Source organism: Melospiza melodia, chromosome 22 (assembly GCF_035770615.1).
Source record: "Melospiza melodia melodia isolate bMelMel2 chromosome 22, bMelMel2.pri, whole genome shotgun sequence".
Taxonomy (NCBI): domain Eukaryota; kingdom Metazoa; phylum Chordata; class Aves; order Passeriformes; family Passerellidae; genus Melospiza; species Melospiza melodia.
Window position 1 is genome coordinate 11,426,213 of NC_086215.1, and position 21,967 is coordinate 11,448,179.

The 21,967-nt window shown below is 54.7% G+C and overlaps 1 protein-coding gene across 10 annotated transcripts in view; it reads right to left on the minus strand.

Moving 5' to 3' along the window:
- The window catches only part of KCNT1 (potassium sodium-activated channel subfamily T member 1), an 80,555-nt gene that overhangs the window by 21,294 nt on the left and 37,294 nt on the right, over window positions 1–21,967 (minus strand). For 7 of the 10 annotated variants that reach the window (XM_063174905.1, XM_063174897.1, XM_063174899.1 and 4 more), the window contains 9 exons: window positions 6,504–6,583; window positions 4,818–4,917; window positions 3,751–3,807; window positions 2,992–3,040; window positions 2,793–2,852; window positions 2,014–2,088; window positions 1,587–1,670; window positions 1,111–1,205; window positions 76–256 (listed from right to left, as the gene is read on the minus strand). In XM_063174905.1, coding sequence (XP_063030975.1) covers window positions 76–256; window positions 1,111–1,205; window positions 1,587–1,670; window positions 2,014–2,088; window positions 2,793–2,852; window positions 2,992–3,040; window positions 3,751–3,807; window positions 4,818–4,917; window positions 6,504–6,583 — 781 coding nt within the window. Of the gene's footprint in view, window positions 1–75; window positions 257–1,110; window positions 1,206–1,586; window positions 1,671–2,013; window positions 2,089–2,792; window positions 2,853–2,991; window positions 3,041–3,750; window positions 3,808–4,817; window positions 4,918–6,503; window positions 6,584–12,825; window positions 12,868–21,967 lie in introns of all 10 variants that reach the window. The other 3 variants (XM_063174906.1, XM_063174904.1, XM_063174902.1) reach the window with 1 other exon arrangement.

Below are 21,967 nucleotides of genomic sequence, written 5' to 3' on the forward strand. Positions count from 1 at the left end.
GCAGGGGGCACGGAGCTGGTGTCCCCAGGGCAGGGCTTGCAGCCCCTCCGCGCCCCCAGGCTGTGCAGGTCTCACCTGGAGAGGCAGCACCACCAGGGCCACGCAGATCATGATCACCACGAGCAGCTGGGAAGGCCAAATCTTTGGTGTCACGTCTCCGTAGCCCACGGTGGAAAAGGTGACGATGCAGAAATAGAAGGACTTGAAGAGGGAGAGCTTCTCACCTGCTCTTTCCAAGTGCTGGATGCCGCAGGTCCTGGAAGGGAAAAGCCCGGTCACGGCAGGGAGATCCCCACACACCTGCAGCTCAAAGCCACCCTGCTGGACACAGGTGTCACCCAAACCTTGCTGGGCCCAAATTGTACCTTCCCTCCTCCAAACTCATCCAGCAGCAGGGCTGGGAGCACCACTGAGCTCTGAAATAGCATTAGTCACTCACATCAGAGCATCGCCTTTATTGCCAAAAGCTCATGAGCCTAAAAGCCTCATTTCCCCTCCATTCAGCAACTTAATGGTTTAATATGCCTCCAACCCAGAGCAAGGCAGCCAGAGGAGAATTCAAAGCCTAATTCAGAGCTAAATAGCCAGTGATGAGCTCTGCTCCCCTGCTCAGAGGAACACCCTGGATGCTGGCAATGGCAGGGAAAGGGCCCGGTTAATTAGCAGGAGCCCCAGTGGCCAATTACACAAATGACCTGAGGAGCTGTGAGGTGTGGGGGAGGAAGAGCTGGAGCCTTGGAGTGAGATGGGTTCTGGTGAATGAACCACCCCTGGTGCATGAGCCATCCCTCACCTGTCCCTGGGGGAAGCTGCTGCCCCTGCCCTGTGTCCACATCCCCCAGCTGCCTCTGGCTGCACCCTCACCAAAAGCTCCCTGATCAAACCCTAGAAGAAGGCAGGATCAGAAGTTTGGCTTAAAAACCCCCTCAGAGTGCTGGAGATGGAGCAAAGCAGGGGAAGGTGTGAGCCCTGCAAGAGCCCAGCTTTGCCAGCTGCTCCAGATGGGCACAGCTGGATTCTGGGGGTGGGCACAGCTGGATTCTGGGGGTGGGCACAGCTGGATTCCCAGGGTCAGGAGGGAGTTTTAGGGAAATGGAGAGCAGCACTCACCCCGTGAAAACGAGACACAGGAGGGTGCAGATGAGGATGAGCACCTGGTTGAACATTGCTGACTGTGTCCTTTGGATGGCTCGGTGCAGGTCGTTCTGGGGAGACAGGGGAGGGCTCCCAGCAGCTCACACAGCCTGGGGGCACCAATTTCTGCCTTGCTGGCTCCCACAGTGCCCTCCCCAGTGAAGGGCAAGCCTGGATTCAGCCCTTGGGAAGGGATGTGCATTCCCATCAGCAGGGCTGGGATCTGAGAGCTCCAGTGGGAACAGGGGAATGGCTGGAACTCCTCATCCCAACCACCCCTGCCACTGTGGTTTGGATTCTGAGGGGTTCCTGGTCACAGCCTGGCACCCCCAGCCTGGCACTCCCTGGCACACACCAAGCTCCAAATCCTGCCCCAGAGCTGGGGCAGCCAAGGGTCCCTTCCCAGCCCTGCTGCCCTCCACATCCCCAAGGAGACAAAAGGGATCACTCACGATCATGTTCTCCAGGGCGTACTTGGCCAGCCAGCAGTTCAGAAACACAGGAATGAACAAATTCCGCAGAGGAGGCCAGAATATCTACAAAAACAAGGGTTATTTGCAGAAGTAATCCACATTCTTTTAAAAAATAGAGCCATAAGCAGCCAATCCTCCCCGTGTGGAAGGATCCAAACCCAAGCTGAGCAGAAGCTGCCACCAAACAGGGCCCTGCTTCCCTGGCTGCAGCAGAGCAGCTGGAAAGGGAGGAGGGGTTTGGGATAACACTCCAGAGAAAATCATTATATTGTCAAATATTGAAGGGAAAATTTCCTGCCAGCCTTAAAAACCACTAGGCCAGACACCCATTTGTCTTTATTTTATCACCAAAATACAGCAATTACTGCACTTAGAGCTGCTTTAAATGCCACCAGGACACACTCACCGTGATGATGAATGGCACTGTGTTGATCATCTCCAGGATGAAGGAAATGCGAAAAATCTGCTCCCAGATGTTCCCCTGAGGAATTAAAACCCAAGAAGAATTAGATAACCATAAAAACTTCCCAGAGGACAATTAAAGTGATCCCACCCTGCTGGATGAGGGAAATAGGGTGCAGGAGAGGTGCAGTGGTGGTGGCAGGCACTCTGGGAGCAGGAAACGTTCCCAAACTCCTCCCAAAGTCCTCTCCACTGACACAACGTCTGTCTGTCTGTCACTGCTGCCACCCAGAGCTGGGGGACAACAACACTTGGTGCAGGGATGGAGAGTGACAGTGACACTGACAGATGGCTGGCACTCAGAACAGGGGGTGATGCAGGGTCTGAACCTCTGCTGCCAACCCTCCCCTGGTCCCTGAGAAGATGCCATTTGTCAAGGTCACTTTTTCTGGCCATTTCAGGTGGCTTTGGTCCAAAGGAGCCAGCTTGTGCCTCTCCTTGGAGCAGTGCCATTCCCTCCGGAGGGATGAGCAGGAGTGACCCTGCCGAGCTCGGGGAATCTGGGATGTGTCAGCCTGACACCAGGAACAGCCAGCCTGCTTTGAACAGCCCTGAATCTCTGAGAAAGCACAAAAAGCAGAGATTCTGCTCCGCACACCCAGCAGCGCGAGGGGGAATGAGAAAGGAAAACATCCAGAGGTGGCAGACAAACAAACACATCCTGCCGGGATGAGAAATCCATTCCTGCAGAGGAGGCTGAGCCCTCCCGGCCCAGGCTCTCACCTTGTAGCTGAGATAGGTGAGCAGCATGGTCTCCAGGAAGCTGATGAGGGCGATGCTGACCTGCAGGGACACACACAGGGGGGCTCCAGGGCTCTCTCCAGGCGATGGGAGCCCCCCAAGCCCCCAGGGGTGCCACAGGAGGAGCAGAGCCCCAGCCCAGCTCCTCTGGGCTCCTGCACACCCAGCAGGGGCTGCTCACCTGCACGGCCCACAGGGGGGTTTTCCTGTCCACCCAGAAGATGTGGGACCTGGAAAGAAACCCAAATGGGATCTGAGCTCGGCTGTCAGGGTTTTCACCTCCCCAAATGCAAACCCGAGGCCATGCTCGTCGCAGACAACTTTTATGAAAAATTCTTTCCTTAAGATTTTTCCTCCTGAGAAGCTGAGAAGCCTCAAAAACAAAATGTAAACAATGGTTATCTGCTGCTGTGGAATGCAACAGGTGGATCTGTGATTAGCTCATGTTTGTTTGTAATTAATAGCCAGTCACAGTCAGCTAGCCTAAACTCTCTGTCCGAGACAGAAGCTTTTGTTATCATTCTTTGATTTCCTATTCTATTCTTAGCTGGCCTTCTGATGACACCTTTTCTTCTATTCTTTTAGTATAGTTTGAATGTAATTATATATATTATAAAATAATAAATCAAGCCTTATGAAACACAGAGTCAGATCCTCATCTCTTCCCCAATCCAGAAACCCCTGTGAACACGGTCACAATCCCTGACTCAGGAGCTGCTGCTCCCTCCTGCACAGTTTGCTCAAGCAGCCCCTGCACTGGAATTCAGCCATTCCCAAGGGTGCACCCAAAGGATTTGGTTCTGGGATGCTGCTCCACATCCCCTGAGCAGCCCCAGGACCAAGAAACGGCCTCAGGGAAATGCCAGCAGCAGCCACCTCCATCCCTGTGCTCCCCCAGGCTGGCAGAGCTGGCCCAGGGCCCCGAGCAGCTCCCACTCACCAGTTGATGTTGGTGGACTGGTTGAAGGCTGTGTAATTCTGCTTCTCACATTCCCAGCTGGGGAGAAAGAGCAGGGAAAAGCAGTCAGGGGGGAACAGGGATGCTGGGATTGACCAGCAGCATTTCCATGGATCCAGACACCGTGATTCCTGTAGCCAGGGCTTTGCACAGGAAAAGCCTCACCCAGGCAGCCTCGGGCATCTTAGTACTGGAGGACAAAACCCCTCAGGTGCTTCAGCCCTACCAGAGATGCTGTGGAATGCTGATTCTCCCTGGCACAGAGCTGCAGGGAGCTGGGAATTACCAGGTCACAACCAGCACAATGTGCTGAGCTGCAGCCCCAGCTGAGCTCTGCCTGCCCTGCTGGGAGGGCTCTGCTCCCTCTGGCCAGCCTTGCTGCTGCCACACTCCCCCAGGAAAATGGGATTCCCTGAGCTGCAGCTGTGCTAAAGCTCTCAGGGATGAGCATCCATGTCCTGCTTCGTTCTCACAGGTCTGGAAGCACTTCCAGAACGTGCAGATGTGCTTGGCAGTCTGCAGCCTCTACAAGGGGGAAATCAAATCACCAATTATCCAAGCTCTTGGGGGAAAAAAATCACATTGTACACGAGCTAAACGAAGCAAGGACACATTAAAAATAGGCTTATACAGAAAGCCAGCACAAAGCTGATGTGTGGAATCATCCATCACCTCAAGGATCGACAGAGCACACCGTATTTCCCTCTCAAGTGCTTCAATGGGATTTAGTGTTAATGTCTTCAAGCGCTTCAGCCTTCACAAAACATTTGCATGGTGCTGCCCTGGAGTGGCTGAGCTCCTGACAGAGTCAGGCAGAACTTGGAAATGAACATTTTTCCACCATGCTCTGCTCAGGGCCAGTAGATGCCCCCACACCCATCCACAGGGTGTGAGCAGGGGCCTCCAGCCTGGGAAATTTTGCTAAAGCCCCAATTCAAACAGCTGTGGGGGGGTGACAAACCCATCCTGAGCCCCGGCACACCCTCAGTGAGCCCTGGGGCAGCTGGGGCTGGGGGCAGCTGGGGCTGGGGGCTCCCTCTGTCTCTCACCAGCCGATGCCCTCCTCGGGGTTGTCCAGCAGCACGCGCACGATGTACAGCAGGCACGTCAGCAGCTTCAGGGAGAAGTTGAAGAGCCGGATCCGCAGGCCTGTGGGAGGGCAGCAGGGATGGGGCAGTGTTCCTGGGCATCCCCAGGGACCCCACACAGCCCAGCAGCCCCCCAGCACAGCCCCACAGCACAGGAGCCCCCTGATCCCCAAAGGGAGCTGCAGCAGCTCTGCCCAGCTTTGCCCAGCAGTGCCACAGACACAGGAGACAACACAGAGATAAATAACCATGAGTCAGCTCCTTGCTGACCCCAAAGATGTGAGAGAGACACAGGAGCTGCTGGAGTTATCCCCCTCATTAGCAGGCACCATCTAACAGCAGCAGAGCAGCACTGACCACGTCACCTTGCAGGAGAGCAGGGGTGGTGAGGAAAAGCTGCTGCTTCATCCACTCTGCCTCCCCAGCCAGTTCATGGGGTTATTACTCAGATTACAAGTGAGAAATCCATCACATTTTCATTAAAAACTTCCCCGTGGGCACCCTGTTGTACAGCTTTTTAGCAAGACAACAGGATGCAGGCGGGAGAAGAAAAGGCAAATTTATAAATGAACCAGCAGGCCCCCTCCAGACAGCTAATGACAGCCCAGAGGAAGAAAATAAAAACACCATTAGTCAAGTGGAGACTAATCCCCATGGCTGGAGCAGGAGAGGGTAACTCACAGCCTGCCCTGGCTGTCCCCAGAGCCCCAGGGAGGCACAGCCAGCTTCCCTACGGGGACACTGGCTCCCTGATGGGGACATTGGCTCCCTGATGGGGACACTGGCTCCCTGACACCCCCTGCTCCCAGCCAGCTGTTTGTCACCCTGCGGCTGTCCCCAGCGAGCAGAGGTGATGGCATGTCACAGACATCTTTTATGAAAAATCCTTTCCTGAAGATTTTTCCTCCTGAGAAGCTGAGAGGCCTCAAAAGCAAAACGTAAAAAATGGTTATCTGCTGCTGTGGAATGCAACAAATAAATCTGTGATTGGTCTCATGCAGTTGTTTCTAATTAATGGCCAATCACAGTCAGCTGGCTCAGACTCTCTGTCCGAGACGTGAGCCTTTGTTATCACTCTTTCTTTTCCTATTCTTAGCTAGCCCTCTGATAAAATACTTTCTTCTATTGTTTTTGTATAGTTTTAATATAATATATATCATATATTATAAATATATGATATATAATATATTAAATTATATATAAATAAATATATTATATATATAATATAATATAATATAATATAATATAATATAATATAATATAATATAATATAATATAATATAATATAATATAATATAATATAATATAATATAATATAATATAATATAATATATTGTATTATTATATATTAACTATAATAAATCAAGCCTTCTGAAACATGGAGTCAGATCCTCGTCTCTTCCCTCACCCTCGGACCCCAGTGAACACGGACACAGGGAGGGGCATCCTCTCCTGCCCATGGAAAGCATCCCCAAACCGAGCTGACGGCACCCAGCAAAGGGGCAGGAGGCAGCAGCATCCCCGGGCAGGGGACACGCGGGGACAGGGCCACCAGCAGGTGGCAATGGCTCCTCATGGCCAGGACGGAGCGCGGTGTCCCGGCCCGGGCCGGGCTCGGCTCTCGCTCCCCGTGCCCGCAGCACTCACTCGATCGCTGGTTTTTGATGAAGAAGAGCTTCAGCCGCTCCTTGAAGGTGTTTTCATTCACGTAGAACTCGACCTGCACCCTGCGGGGAGAGCCCCCAGCGGGGCCGTCAGTGGGGGCAGGCCCCGGGCAGGACCCCCAGAGCCCCCCGGAGCCCCATCCCCGCTGGGTGACCCCGCTGACACCCACAGGGACCCAGGCTCGGGATGGGCTCCCGGCTGTCCCCGCAGTCCCATCACCAGCCGGGAGCCCCAGCGACCCCCAGAGCAGCCAATGTGACCCCAGAGCCAGCTCTGCTGGGCACCCGGGCTTGGCTGTGGTTCACACACACACCCAGAGAGCAGAGCCACAAACTTCTCCCTTCACACAACTTCACAAGGTCCAAAACCTCCCCAAGAGCAGCTCTGGAGCTGCCTCTCCCTGTTAACCGGCTCCAGCAGAGCACGAGCTGGCCAGGACAATGTCCCCAATGTCCCCAGTGTGTCCTGGCTCTGTCCATGCCCTGCTCTGCCTGGGGAGGAGAAACACCCAGCATGGAAACTGTAAAAAAAAAAAACAATTCCGCTGTAAACGGAGAAAATTTCCCTTTGTTGCTAAGATACCATTCTTGGTCATTCCAGAAAAACCCAGGGGCTGACAACCAGCTCCAAACTGCACCCAGGGCCACTGGTGGTGGCTCCTGGCAGGGCAGAGCCTCACCTGCCAGGGCACTGACAGCATCCGGCAGGGAGCAGCTGCAGGTGGGGCTGGAAATTCCATCCCCGCCTTCCCTGGCTTCTCCCGCCTCCCCTCGGCCAGCCCCACATCGCAGGGATGGGACAAAACTCCCCGGGGCTGCATGGGGGCTCCTGCAGGCTCTGGGATGCAGGTGCCAGCTCCGACCACATCCTGATTTACTGGGGATGGAGGGATGAGTATTTACCGAACATCCACACCCAGCTGATCAGGCAGCAAACTGGGAAGGGGTTTTACAAGATCTCCATCCCAAGCTCCATCCCAGCTGGGCTAAGGGGAGGGGAGGTGGCCAGAGGGGCTCTGCACCACACCTGGTTCATGTCACCACGAGAAGGGACAGCCCCAGACCCCGCTGCAGGAGAGAACAGGAGAATTGACAAGCACAATGCCTGAGGAGCAATCAGCCTCAGTGCAGAGCCTCAGAGCCCAGCCTTTACACCTGCTCAAATTAATCCTTCCCAGAGCCAGACGCCACAAATCATTTTTCTGTGCCAGGGCATAAATCAGCTGTCACAACTGCTCACAATGCTGCACACGAGATAATTGCTCCTTCTCCTTATTAAAAATGGCCAGGAAGTGCTGGGAGCTGGCTTCCAGCTCCCTGAGCACCCCATTCATCAGAGCCCCCGAGGATTGAGAGCCTTGAGGAGCTGCAGACTCCAGGAGCATGATTCCTCTGCCAGACACTTGTCTGGGATCAGAGCAACAAACAGCTGAATAAATCTCTGCCATCAGACAGATGGTTCACTGATCTGTGGAGCTGTGGCCCACCTCGAGACAATGGCTGTAATTGCTGGTGGATAAAAGCACTAAATGATGAGATCTAACTCTCTGTGATAAAGTGGCCCACGTATTCATCCATCCCATGGCTGCAGGAGGAAAACAACAAAGCAGCAAAAAGCCACGTCTTGACTGGGGGGAACAGGGTGTTTAACACTGCAGAGAGATGAGGAAATAAAAGAACGTGGAGGGAACACGTTCCTGTGCAGGCAACCTGCCAAGGCTGAGCCCCAGATCTTTGTGGGGGCCCCACTCTGCAGGTGAATCCAACACCCCAACACTGAATGAGGGGTGCCTCTTCCCAGGCAGCAGCACCATCCCAAAGTATCAAAGCTCCTACTCCATTTCCAGCTGAGGGAAGGAGATGATCTCATGTAAAACATACCCTTTAATTTCATTGTCAGGAAGTTAACTGGGAGTGAGAATCAAGCAAAACTCTGACTGCATCATCACCACCCCAAAACACACCGTGACAGCTCTGCCTTCGCAGCAGCTCAGCCAGGATGGGGTGCTCAGAGTGTCCCCTCCCTGCTGCCATGGCTGGGCATCCTTCCCACCTCGAGCATCCTTCCCACCTCGAGCATCCTTCCCACCTGCAGCATCCTTCCCACCTGGAGCATCCTTTTCCTACCTGGAGCATTCTTTTCCCACCTCGAGCATCCTTCCCACCTGGAGCATCCTTCCCATCCTGGTGCCAGCCCATCCCAGACCACTCCAAGGGTCCCCACCTCCACAGTTCCCCCACTGAACCCCCCCCAGGCCATGCAAACAACGATGCTGGTACAAGTTTAGTTCCAGCCCTCTCTGGGAAGTGTAATTACTGCTATTATGTTCTTCATAATGCCTGAGCGACTTCGTTTTCTTCGCTCGGTTATTTATTGTACTTTATTAATCCAAGATTAGAGGCAATTTGTTGTAAGATGATGAGTTCCCAAAAAAAGACACAATAGTTTGTTCAGAAAAGTGCAGGATGAAAGGGCAGGAGGAGCACATCACAGCCCACCAGCATTAAAATAGACACTGAGGGGCACAGCCCCTGCTCCAGCTTTTCCATTTCCCCAGAGCTGGGGCAGCTCTCTCAAAAAGTAGGAAAACACAAAAAATATGAACCCATACAGGGGTTTCTTGGCCCAGGAAGCTTCTCAAGGAACTTCTCCCATCATGTAGCAGGATGCAAAGAAGACAGCTCTGCACCCTCCATGCAAACCCACAGGGTTCAAACCCACAGAAAATGTGGCTGCACCACGCTGGAATTACAGAAATGTGCTGCTGGCCCAGCTGGGCTCCCTGGGGCAGGCTCTGGGTACCAGACAGGGCTCAGAGGAAGGAGAGGAGCAGGGCTGGTGGTGCAGGTCTGCAGCATTTCCTCTCCCAGCAGCCCCGGGAGGCTGTGCAGGATGCTCTGAGGGCACCGTGCCATGGCCAGGCTGCCTCAGCGCTGGGAGCAGCCGGTGCCAGCTGGAACCTGAGCGGAGCCAGAATCCTTCCCAAATAAGCACAGAACCTGCCAGGCTGGGGCTCAGGTACCTGCTGATGAAATTCCCAGGCAGCTCCAGCCCTCCTGATTCCCTTTGGGGTGTTTTTCCTTTCCCCCCCCCCCCCATTTCTGTGATGGTGTTTGGACACAGAGGCTTCACCAGACGGGTGCCACGGGCGAGCTGTGTGCTCTGTGTTTGCCATCCTCCATCCATCCCCAGTGAGCCCGGGATGGGACAGCTCCAGCCCTGCCCAGGAGAGCTCCCAGAGCAGGGTTTGGGGACAGGAATGGGAATTGCTGAGCAGCTGTGTGCTCACAGTCAGCCTGGGCGCCTGCCAAAGGCAGCACCGGCAGCGCAGCGCTGCCCCCGCTGTAATTGAACAATTACTCAAAGGAGGAGGAACGGCTTCAAACCCGGGCAGGGATGGCTCCAGGGGCTTCTCCTGCCACACCAGGTCCTTCCTGGGCTGGGGGATGCTTGGGCTCACCCTCCTGGCAGGATGGAGCCCTGCCCAGGGCTCTGCAGCTGGGGATGTGTCAGATTCTCGGGATTCTCAGGGACCACGGAGCACCCGGAGCGCTCCCACTGCGGCAGCTCCTCCGGGAATCTGGGGCACGTTTGAAACAAAACAGCTCAGAACAGCCTGGGAGGGATGGAGCTGGGGCTGGCCGTGCCTGCTTTGGGGCTGAGCCCCTCTGCCAATGCTGCTGAGCCATGAAGGGGAGAGGGGGGATCTCTCCCAGGGATTTCTGGGGCTGGGGGACGGACAGGACAGCACTGGGGACACCCCAGGCAGGGCCAGCATGGTCCAACAGGCCAGGCATTGCAAACAGGCCAAATCTGCCCACTTTCAGTGAATTTGCTCATCCCACATCCCTCAGCAGGTGCAGCACTGAAGCTGCTCTCCCCCTCATCCAGAATCCCAGGTGACCCTCAGGGATCACAGTAGCACCCAGCCCCGAGGAGATCAGCAGGTCCCACACCAGCCTGGGACAGGCAGTGTCACATCCACCATGGCACCACCATCACAGCCACAACTATGCCACTATCACAGCCACTGTGGCGCTGTCAGAGTCACCACAGCACTGTCACACTGTCACAGCCACCGTGGCATTGTCAGAATCACTGTGGTATTACCACAGTCATTGTGGCACCGTCACAGCCACCGTGGCACTGTCAGAGTCACTATGGTGCCACCACAGTCATTGTGGCACTGTCACAGCCACCGTGGCACTGTCAGAATCACTGTGGTATTACCACAGTCATTGTGGCACCGTCACAGCCACCGTGGCACTGTCAGAGTCACTAGGGTGCCACCACAGTCATTGTGGCACCGTCACAGCCACCGTGGCACTGTCAGAGTCACTATGGTGCCACCACAGTCATTGTGGCACTGTCACAGCCACCTTGTCACCATCACAGCCACCACCATGTCACCATCACAGCCACCATGGCACTGTCAGAGTCACCATGATGCCACCACAATCTGTCACCATCACAGCCACCGTGGCACTGCCACAACCCTGCCAGGAAAGGCAGCTGCCCCTCCTGGCCCCTGCAGCCCCAGGAACGATTTCCCTGCTGAGGCTCATGCCAGACCAGCAGGATCCACTCCCACATCAACCAACACTGCCCATGGAGCCAGGATGCTGTGACACACCTTGCCCCTCAAGCCCAGGGACTCGTTTCTTCAAGGTTTCATGCATTTACCATGGGAATCAATGAGAAAAAACCCTCCTGTTTTATTATGGACTGTGATTTTTTTGCCCAAAGAAAGAATTGATATTGCCAAGCACTCTGCAGCAAATTAAACTCAGCTGGGTGCAGGTAATGTCATCCTGGCTCCAGCAGTAATGCTGCAGTTGTGTTTCTGGGGGATGAAAAGCAAATTCCAAGCAGTCACTACAGGGAAAAACCCTGCCCAAGAGTAGGTTTGGCCTCCAGGGCCATTTATCTCTCACCATGCCCTAAACTCATCCTGGTGTGCCAGGGGGACAAGGGCTGGCACGGACTGCAAAGGGCTCCATGGGCCTGAGGAAATGTAACAGAAATCTCCTGCTTGAATTTAGTTCTTTTATACATATATATAATTTTTATTAGGGAGGACATTGCAATGGAAATGGGATTTTTATCGATTCCTCGTTCCCTGAAGGCAGCTGTAATCCCTCCCAGCAGCTGCAGAGCTCATTTCCAGGCACCAAACCAAACACTGGAGGAAACAGGGGCACACTCAGGGCTTCAAGCTGTAGATAATAAAATACTTTGGGCTGGAGGGACCTTAAAGTTCATCCTGTTCCACCCCCTGCCTTGTGCAGGGACACCTTCCACTATCCCAGGGTGCTCCAAACCCTGTCCAACCTGGCCTTGGGCACTGCCAGGACGGGGCAGCATCTCCCATCCAAGGTTTGGATGGTGCTCATGGCTGGGCAGGGGCACCACTTGCTCCAAAATAAGATAATTACACTTCTACTAAAGGTTAAAACCCCAAAAGGAAGCAGCAATGGGATGGCAGGCTGTGCTCCCTCTGGCCTGTTTGTTCTGCAACATTGGAGAGCGACACTCATGAGTCTGCTCCTGTAATTGCTTGTGCTGATGAATCTGCATTGTTTAATTAGGGCTGTGCATGGAGCTCATCGTTAATGGATAATTGCTGATTTGCTGCTCTCAATTCCTCCTCAATAAACTTATTCTTATTATCTTTTCTTTTAGTTACCGTTAATGAAGTTTTCTTTATACCTTTTTAAAGTTTTGAGCCTGCTTTGCCATACTCCCAATCCCATCTCACAGCAGGAAATGAGTCAATAAATTCCAGGGGTTGCACTGGTGTTGGACCAGCTCCAGACCCACCACAACTGGGAATCCTCCCCAGGGTGGGAATTGCTGAAGGATTTGCTGCTCCCATACACAATTCCTGGATGCCCAGAGCAGTAAAGGACAAATCTTGGGTTTATCAGCTCCCTTAAAAGCAGGATCATGGTGGAACCACAGGCTGGGTGGGGTTGGAAGGGACCTTTAAAAATCACCTGGTCCCAGCCATGGGCAGGGACAATTCCACTGGACCAAAACCCAATTCCACTAGAGCAGAAACCAAACCCCATCCCTCATGGCCTGGAACTCTTCCATGGATGGACCATCCACATTAACCCACATTAATTAGAGCCAAGGTTAAGCACAGCTCCCAGCAGCAGGCACTGCCCAACACCCAGCTCCAAACACCCCAAATTCCAGGGGGGTTTGTGCCCTGTGGAGAGCAGGATCAGCTTCACCCCAGGGCAGGCCAGGGTCCCCTGTCCCTCCCCGTGGCACTGGGCAATGCAGGCAGAGAACTTACTGTGAGAAGGAGGAATCCACGCTGAAATCCTCGGCGTGAGGCCTAAGAGCGAGAGCAGCACACACAGCGTGAGGGAACCCGGCCCCAGACTGCCCCAATGGCGCTGTGACGCCAGGGATGTGACACTGGCAATGTCCCCAGCAGGGCTGTGACACTGGGGATGTCCCACTGGCAATGTCCCACACTGGGGCTGTCCCCACCAGCAGCTCCAGCAACACCGGGACCAGCACCCATCAAGTCCTCAGCTGAGGTCACACCGTGCTTGGGACACGTCCCTGCTCAGCTCCCAGTGCTGCTCTGCCAGTCACAGCCCCTCGAGGGCTCTGTGGATAATCCCAGGTTCTGGGCCTGTTTTATGCCTTTTGTTTTTTAAGGGATTCTCACAAATGGCCTCACTGCTCTGCCTCTGATGGGGCCACTCCTGTGCACAGAAATTGGGATTTGCAGGTTTGTTGCCTTCAGGAATCAGCACTGTGCCTCTGCTGGGCTGCTCTACAGACACCAGCGATGAGCAGAGAAAGGGAAAGAAAATAGAGCAAAAAATAAACCAAAAATCAAATTAAATAACAGAGGAACGATGAGGGGGATGAGGGGGTCAAGGCAAGGAGAGGAAGAACACAGAGAAAAACAAGAGTGGGTGGGAGGCAAAGGGCCTGTGCTCATGTACTGTACATCCCACAGATAGACTGACAGACAGACTGACAGCACAGGGCCGTCCAGCAACACAGCAATTCCAGCTGCAAAGCAAAAAATCTCCTTGTGAAAATGATGCTGTCACCACAACACCCAGGGATGGCCCTGGGTCCCCATCTTTAACTGAGCCTGAGCCCTGCCCTGCTCCAGCAGGGCCCTCCCTCCTTTCCTGATTTACTGTGAGCCAGGGACACCGAGAAATATCATCACAGCCAAGGGGCCACTGCAGCCCATAAAGATTTTCTTGCATTTTGCTTTTGCTTTACAAGTCTGCAGCGTTCCGGCACAGTTCAAACTAAATAAAAGCAATAAATTCACATTTCAGCAGGAATGCAAGCCAGGAGGAAGCTGATCCATCCCTCAGCTACAAGGAGCAGCCTCCCTGGGACAGGATTTATTTTGCTCCCACTGCTGGGCTCTGCTCTGTGCAGGAGCTCATTGCTCCTTCCTCCATCCCAGGTTGCTCCAAGCCCTGTCCAACCTGGCCATAGACATTCCCAGGGATGGAGCACCCTGTGCCACCCTCACAGGGAAGGATTTCTGCCCAATATTTCATATAGCCCTGCTTTCTGTCTGTGTGAAGCCATTCCCCCTGTCCTGTCACTCCTGGCCCTTATCCAAAGTCCTTCTCCAGCTCTTTTGGAGCCCCTTTTACTGGAGGCTGCCGTAGGATCTCCCCAGAGCCTTTTCTTCTCTGGGCTCAGCTCCTGCCATTTCCCCTCTTCCCTGCTCATTTCCAGCTTTCTCCTGGAGCATTAAGTCCCACCAAAGCTCTCTCTTGTGCCACCTCTCACAGTAGGAACGAGCCCTGGGGTGGCTCTGCAGCTGAGCTGTGCCTCAGAGCAGCCCTGGCATTTATTCCTGCCCAGCACCTTGGGTTTGTGCAGCTGGGGAAGGAGCCTGGGCTGGCACTGTCCCTGCAGCTCAATTGGATTATCCCTGTTAGAACAGGGGCTGCTCGGGCCCCTCCTGCCCCTGGTTTGGAGCAGGGGCCTTTCCTGCCTCACAGGGATCTTTATGGGGAAAAAATGAGCAAATGATTTGGTTTTCTCCTCATGTGGTGCCAGCTGGTAGCCGGGAAAGGTGGGGAACAGGAGCTAATTCCAGCTGCAGAGCAGCACTCCTGAAAGCCAAACAGCAAAAAAAAAAACCCCACACAGATCAGTGGGGTCCTGCAGGACAGGAGGGTTCTGGAGAATTGGGGTCTTCCCCCAAATGCAGGGGCTCTGTGCCTCCCCCAGAATCAGCCACAATAAACACCTCGCTCACGTGGAGGCATCACCAACAAAAGGGATTCCGAAATCACGGACAGAAATAAACTTCCCCAAGGGTGGCTTTGGCCACTCTGTGCCATGGTTAAAACACATGCGATGAAATAACCTCTTTTTTTGGTTACAAAAAGGTGCTTTTGGCTCCAAAATGAGTGAACTTTGTTGTGCTGGTCACAGAGGGAAGAAGTGATTGGAGGTGTCCCACTGAAACCTCTCCCTCTCCCCACCAGGCACCCAAATTCTCACCAACTGCTGAGAAAATATGGAGATTTCTCCAAGAAAACCAAAAATCATTCCAAATCTCATCTGGAAAACAGCCATTTTCCAGATCCCAAAACCACTTTAACAGTGATTTATGACATACAGAACCTAAGCCACTTAATGGAGTCAGAAAGGTTACTCTGGCTTTTAATGTGTTTTAGATAATCTACTTCAAATTGACCTTTGCATTTCATCCAGATCTGGCTCAGTGAGAGCAGACAGAGCTCAGATCACCTCATTCCCATGGAAAACAGCAACAGCACAGGCAGCCAAAGGACCTTGGCTGTTCTGCAGGGTCCAGGGGCTGGGAGAGCAGAGCTGTCCCCACACAGGGCAAGCTGAGGATGCCAAGCATCCCCACCATGCCAGGCTGGCACAAACTGCACCTCCCAAGCACCAGAGCAGAGCAGGGAAGGGTGGCAGAAAGGAGAGGAGCAGAGGGGGAAGGAACTCCTTGGCAGCTTCAGACCTGCCCCCACCTTTCAAGCTCCAGCCCCTGACAAAAGGGGAAGGCTCTGTGAGAAGGTGAGGAGACAAAGGCACATTTATTATTAGAACAAAGCCAGAATAAAGCTGGCTTATGTAAAAGAGAGAGAGCAATCACCTGCCCACCCATGCTGGAGGCTGAGCAGCACCTTCCACCTCATCCTGCCTCCTCAGCTCTGGCTCCAGCAAAGGCAGGGACCCCTGAGCTGGGCAGGGACGTGCACAGCACCCCAAGATCTGGGCCAGCAGAACCAGCTCCCTTCTCTCCAGGGGGAGGCAGCCAGCCCCAAGCCACGGCTCTCCTGCAGGGTCTGGGTGGCACGGATCTCCTGTGCCTCATGCAGGTAACTGGGGGGCTAAATGCTGTCCCTGTGCTCCAGGTGGGACAGAGGGACAGAGCAGCACAGCCCAGCTCACACAGGGACACACTGCTCACACACTGCTCTCTCCCAGCAAACTCTGCTCCTGCCACTGCTGTCTCCCGAATCTTTGGTAAATGAACAGCATTAAAAATTCACTTCTGGTGGTGCATTTCCTATTCAATTTACAGCCATCCTTTCCAAGCAAACAAACAAAAACATTCATGCCTTGACTTGAAGCCTCTGCAAGTTACAGACACAAGTAATGACCTGCCAGCACTGCTGCTGCCTTCAGGCTGCTTTAATAACCACTTGCAAGGCTCAGAGGCATTTCCAGAGCGGGGTGGAAAGGTATTAAATGTGATGGCTTTCTGGCCTGGCTTTGGGAAGGATTTAATGCCTTTTCACCCTGCTCTGGAGATGCCTTGGAGGCAGGGTCAAGGCAGAGGGGTGAGGATGAGCCAAGCAAGGTGAGTGCTTGGGGAGGCTCCCTAGAGCAGAGCTCATCCTGCACCACAGCTCCTGCCATACTGACAGTGAGAAACTCAGCCCAAAATAGCCTGATGTGAGAGGGACAGATGGGAGGAGATGAAAAAAGAAAGTAAAGAGGGGGAGAGAAGGAACGAGCAGGAGGAAGGGGAAGGCGAGAGGAAGAGGCACAGGTCTGCTCACAAAGCTGTGAGAGAGGGGAGGGAAGGGCAGCTCCCCTGCCTGCTGTGGGATGAGCACGGTGGCCCCAGGGAAAGGGATTGAGCATTCCTGGTGTGGAGGAACTCATCCAGCACCTGGAACAGCCACCGGGAGCTGCAGAGGTGCCACAGGGACAGGCAGTGCCACAGGGACTGGCAGTGCCACCAGAGCAGCCCCATAGGCAGAGAGGGCAGCAGGAGAGGGCTCAGCAGGAGAGGCCTCCCAGGGTGTTGCTGCTTCAGTCACAGGTGCACTTTTCCCTGGCATTCCTCTGCAAAAGGAAGCTCACATCCCACAGCTCACACACACAAAGTTTGGGAAGCAGCGGGAGCGGTGCCAGAGCTGCAGCAGCCTCAGTGCAGCTGGACAGGCTGATTCCAGCCCAGGGGCCAGCCTGGCCTGTGGGCACCTTCCAGAGAGCTGGGCCTCTCCCAGAAAAGCCACAGATTCACTGAGGTTGGAAAGCTCCTCTGAGGTCATCAAATTCACCATCAAACCTCACCCCGGCAGTGCCAAGCCCAGCACTGAGCCATGACCCCACAGCCACAACCACACACCATTCAGATCCCTCCAGGCATGGGGGCTCCACCTGTGCCAGGGCTGGGCAACCCTTTTGGTAAAGAAATGTTGCCCCAAATCTCCCCTGGCACAACTTGAGGCCATTTCCTCTGATCCCAGTGATTGTTCCTTGCAATAAGAGACCGACCCCACCTGGCTGAAGGCAGATGGAGAGGGCAGGCACTGGCGGGAAAAGAGGTCCTGTAGATGCTCAGGCTGCCCTGACACAGCTCCCTGCCCTTGCTAATGAGCTAAATGAGTCCCTGCTGTGGCTGATCCTCATGGGGGAAGGACTGTGGGCAAGTTTAGAGGTGGGATGTGAGACCCTGGTGTGCCACAGACCCCCATGGCCCACCCAGAGGGGTGCCACCCTTACAGGAGGCAGGAAAGGCTCCCCTGAGGAGGAACGTGCCAATCCCCGTGCCCTGATGGGACCTGATGGGGATGAGGATCCCAAAATAACCAGAGCAGAAGCCCAAGTGTGAGTGCTGAGCGTGGCATCCTTGGGTGAGATCGTGGCTGCCTGTCAGGGCTATGTAGGGCACCGAGATCCTGGCAGCTCCCCAGGGCCGTGGGAGGGGAGCTCAGCCCTCCCAAAGCTCAGCCTGCTCCCCAAACACCCAGCTCAGCCCTCCCAAAGCTCAGCCTGCTCCCCTAAAACCCAGCTCAGCCCTCCCAAAGCTCAGCCTGCTCCCCTCAGCACCCAGCTCGGGGCTGGCACTGCCCCGTGCCCACAGAGCAAACCCTTTCTGGGTCTGTCCCCTTTCTGCAGGCCTGGGCTTTGGGAGGTGGGCACCACACACAGGAGCAGCCACAACACTTCCAAAAGCTGGAGGGAGCTCAGGGCTGAGCCTGGCTGGGACATGGACATGCTGTCCCTGCAGAGGAGAGGCCACAAGGCCAGAGGGTGAGCAGAGCTCGGGGCCTTTCCAGCACTTTGGGGCAGCTGCAGGGCAGGAAAAGCAGCAGGCAGGGCTGAGGCCTGACAGGAGTGAGCCGTGCTGATGAACAGCTCTGCGCACTCTGACGGATGGTGGCTGTCACCCTCTGCGCTGTCACCGGGGTCTGAGATCGTGTCCTGGTCACCAGGATCCTGCATTTGCACATTGCTCCCACAGCTGAGCCCAGCTGAGCCCCCTGCCCAACTCCTGCCCTGAAAACACCCCCAGAGAAATGCCCAGCAGTGCCCCCTCCCTGGCCTGGCAGAGGAGCCCAGGCTGGCAGGAGAGCTGGGGCTCAGCCCTGCCTGGGGACAGCAGAGCCAGGGGAGGCCTGGGAGATGGAGCCCAAGGCTGGGAGATGCTCCAGGGTGGGCACAGACCAACACACTGCCAGCACACAGCAAACCCAGCGCCCCAAAAACACCCCAAAAACACCTCCCAGCCAGGGCTGCCCAACACAGCACATCAAAGGCAAAGAGCTCCAGGAGCAAAACCTGTCAGATGCCCCAGATTCTGTTTCAGATCTCCACAAAGGGTCCCCAGCCATGCAGGCCCTACCCTCCCTCACAAAGTGACCCTGGCGGCCCCAGCTCAGAGACCATGGCACAGCCCATCCTGACACCTCCAGCTCAGCCTGCTGGGGTTCCTGGCACAAACCCCATCCCCAGCCAGCAGAGAGGCACCAGAGAAGCAGCACAAGAGCCCAGCTTGGAGCTGGGCAAACCCCACACAGGGGATTTGTGACCCTGGCACAGCTTTTCTCCTGCACAAAACCCCCTCACCCAGAGCAGAGGCTGCAAACCAGCACGTGGCATTTGCTGAGGACACAGAGAGGGCTCTGAAAGGCCTTTGCTGGAAGAAGCTTTTGTTAAAGAAAGGTTAAAAATAAATAAATTGACTTTTTGTCCCTGCAGGAGGGAATTCTGCAGCACAACAATGGTTCAGCAGGGAATTGTGTCCTGTGGAGAGCCTCACCTGGAGAGCTCCTGCAAGCTCTGAGTGGCTGCAGTGGCCAGACTGGACCTCTCTGGGGTTCTTTTGTGTGCAAAAAAAATCACATTTAGCAAGTCTTGGTTGTTAATTCCAGGCTGCCCCTGAGAGGGAACAAGCATCCATCAGTCAGAAATTCTATTTTCAGACACATTTGGGTGAATTCCTCCCTCTCTGGAGTGCTTTACCTCCAAGAACCTCACATCAAACTCAGCCTAGCAAAGACCTGCTCCTTCCACAGAGGAGACTCCAGCATCTTGTTGGCTGTACCAGGGCTGAGGCAGAGTCCCATTTATTCCTGCCAAAAATATCTCAAACTGAGAGACAGGGCAGGGCTGGGAGTGTGCAGCCTGAAGGAGAAGGAAAGGGAGGGAAGGATCCAGATCCAGCTGCTGCCCTGGGCTGCCCCAGGGGACAGGAGCAGCCAGGCTCCTGTGGGACACACAGCAGAGGGACAGCAGGGAACAGGTACAGGATCAGCAAGGGAACAATTATTCACCTGAGAACGAGCAAACCCCGCACCCAAAGAAGATGAGAAGTGTCCAGTGAGATGTTTAAAACTCAGCAGGACTGGTCCTGAGCCAGCTGGGACAGCTTTAAAGCCAGGCCAGCTCCAGGTGCTGTCCAAGCCCAGCTCCTCTGCAATGCTAATCCTCCTCCCAAAGCTCAGCAGTCACAGCTCTGTTCCCAGCAGCTCAACAAACACAGCTGAGAGGGCTGAGGGGGGCCCAGAGCCCTGCCAAGGGCTGGGGCAGAGCATCCCAACCAGACACAAACAGGAATGTCTGGAGCCCCTCAGTGTGCCCTGGGACAGGCAGGGGTCAGAGCTTCCCCTGCTCCAGCAGAGCTGCACAAACAGGACATGGTTATCTGTAAAAACCTTTGTTTGTGTTTTTAAACCCACACCTCTGGTTCTGCAGGGAGATCACTGCCCATGAGATGGGATCCAAGCTGATGTTTGCCTGTCCTGCCCCTGCCAGCAGCTCCTTGCCAAGCACAGAGTGTTCTGTGCAGCTCTGCCTCCCCTCACACCTTTCCCTATCAATCCCCCAGCACAAGGGACAAACCTGCCTCAGGAAAAGCCTGGCTTGAGGAGACTCAGCCTCTCCTGGCTGGTTCCAGTCTCTATCACCTGGTGCCAGGGGAGGCTCAGTGCCTGGGGACCTGCTCTTCATGGCCAGGAGGCTCCCGGTTCCATCCCCACCTCACAGCAACCCCCGGCACAGAGGAAGAGCTCCGAGCCTCTTTGCTGGACCCATCCCATCTGCAGGTCACCAGACACAGGAAAATATCCCTGTGCCCAGGACAGTCCTGAATTCACCTTTTTGCTCCCAAGCCGTGGAGTGGATTTTCCCTCAGATGAATTCAAATCCTTTCCTCCTGTTTTGACTGGGAACCCCTAAAAGCTTTGAGATGCTGCAGTGACTCAGAGACAGAGTAAGGAGGTAAATCAAGTAGGTGAGAATAGATTTCCCTGGCTTCAATCATCAGGAGGGATCATTTGCATGAGAACACCCTGTAACACACATCTCCTTCCACCTGCACCTGGGAATTCATTCCCAGCTTCCAGGGACAATCGGTAATGCTGCTGGAGTCTGGCTTTGGGAGACACAGAGCACCTCAAACTCACTGCTCATCCCTTCTAAACACATCTTCCTGCTTTGGGAGACACAGAGCACCTCAAACTCACTGCTCATCCCTTCTAAGCACATCTTCCTGCTTTGGAAAACACAGAGCATCTCAAACTCACTGCTCATCCCTTCTAAACACATCTTCCTGCTTTGGGAGACACAGAGCATCTCAAACTCACTGCTCATCCCTTCTAAACACATCTTCCTGCCTTTGCTGCAGCAGGGGAAGAGAAGTGCAGAAACCTCAGCTTTAACTGTCAGCTCATGGCTGGGCAGCAGTGCCCAGGGAAGGAGGAGATCCTGGGCTGGGGAATCCAACCCCAGAGCTCTGCCAGGGATGCCAAAGTGTTCCACCAACTTCTGCACCTCTCAGCACCTCTTACAACAAGACTGCAGCAAATCACTCAAAATTCCAGTGAAACCCAGGGAATTGGGTCTTTATGCAGCCCCTGGGGCACCTTCTCTGGAGGGTCCACCAAAACACCGTAGTGAGGTGATTTTTGGAATTGCTGCCCTCCAGATCCTATAGCGCCTTGCAGTATCCCTAATTTATGCTGTGCTCCCACAGAAGACAACAAGGATCAGTCCTGGGATGAAGGTTTGGCCCCCTGGACTTGGTCAGGAATCCACCAAGCCCCTGGGTGCCAGGGAGGAGAAGCCTCTCTTGGATGTTTAATCAGTGCTGATCAGCGGGATGAGGTTGTAGCAGTCTCCCAGTTGTATTTTCCTGGCCACTACACATCTGGTTTGACCACTGACCCTGTCCTGAGGGGGACACCACCAGAACTTGGGAGAGCACAGAGAGGAATCAGTCCTGCCCCAAAGGCTTTGCCCAGGATGTGCCCTCAGAGATTCAGGTACCCCAGGACAGCCCCAGCTCTGGCGCCTCCTTACAGCAATGAAACCAAGGCGCAAAACCAGACCACAAACAGCCTGACCAGCGCTGGGAGCACACCCAGACTGCCAAAACATTCTGAGACCACACCAGCTCCGGGGATTTAGTCCCAGTGCACCCCACAATGCCCATTTCAGCCTCCACACATGTGAGCCTGGCAGAGTCAGCCCCACCAGCTCCCAGTGTTTGCCCACCAGAGCCCCGGCACTGGAGCCATCTGGAGGGCTGTCACACCTCTCCAGGGACACTCCCAGGTGCTCAGTGTGCCTGGGCTCTGCCTCCCAGCCCCGCAGACCAAATCGTGTGCCCGGCCCAGCCGCGGCCACGCCGGCGCTCCCCAGCACACACCTCCCTGCCCGGCTTCCCC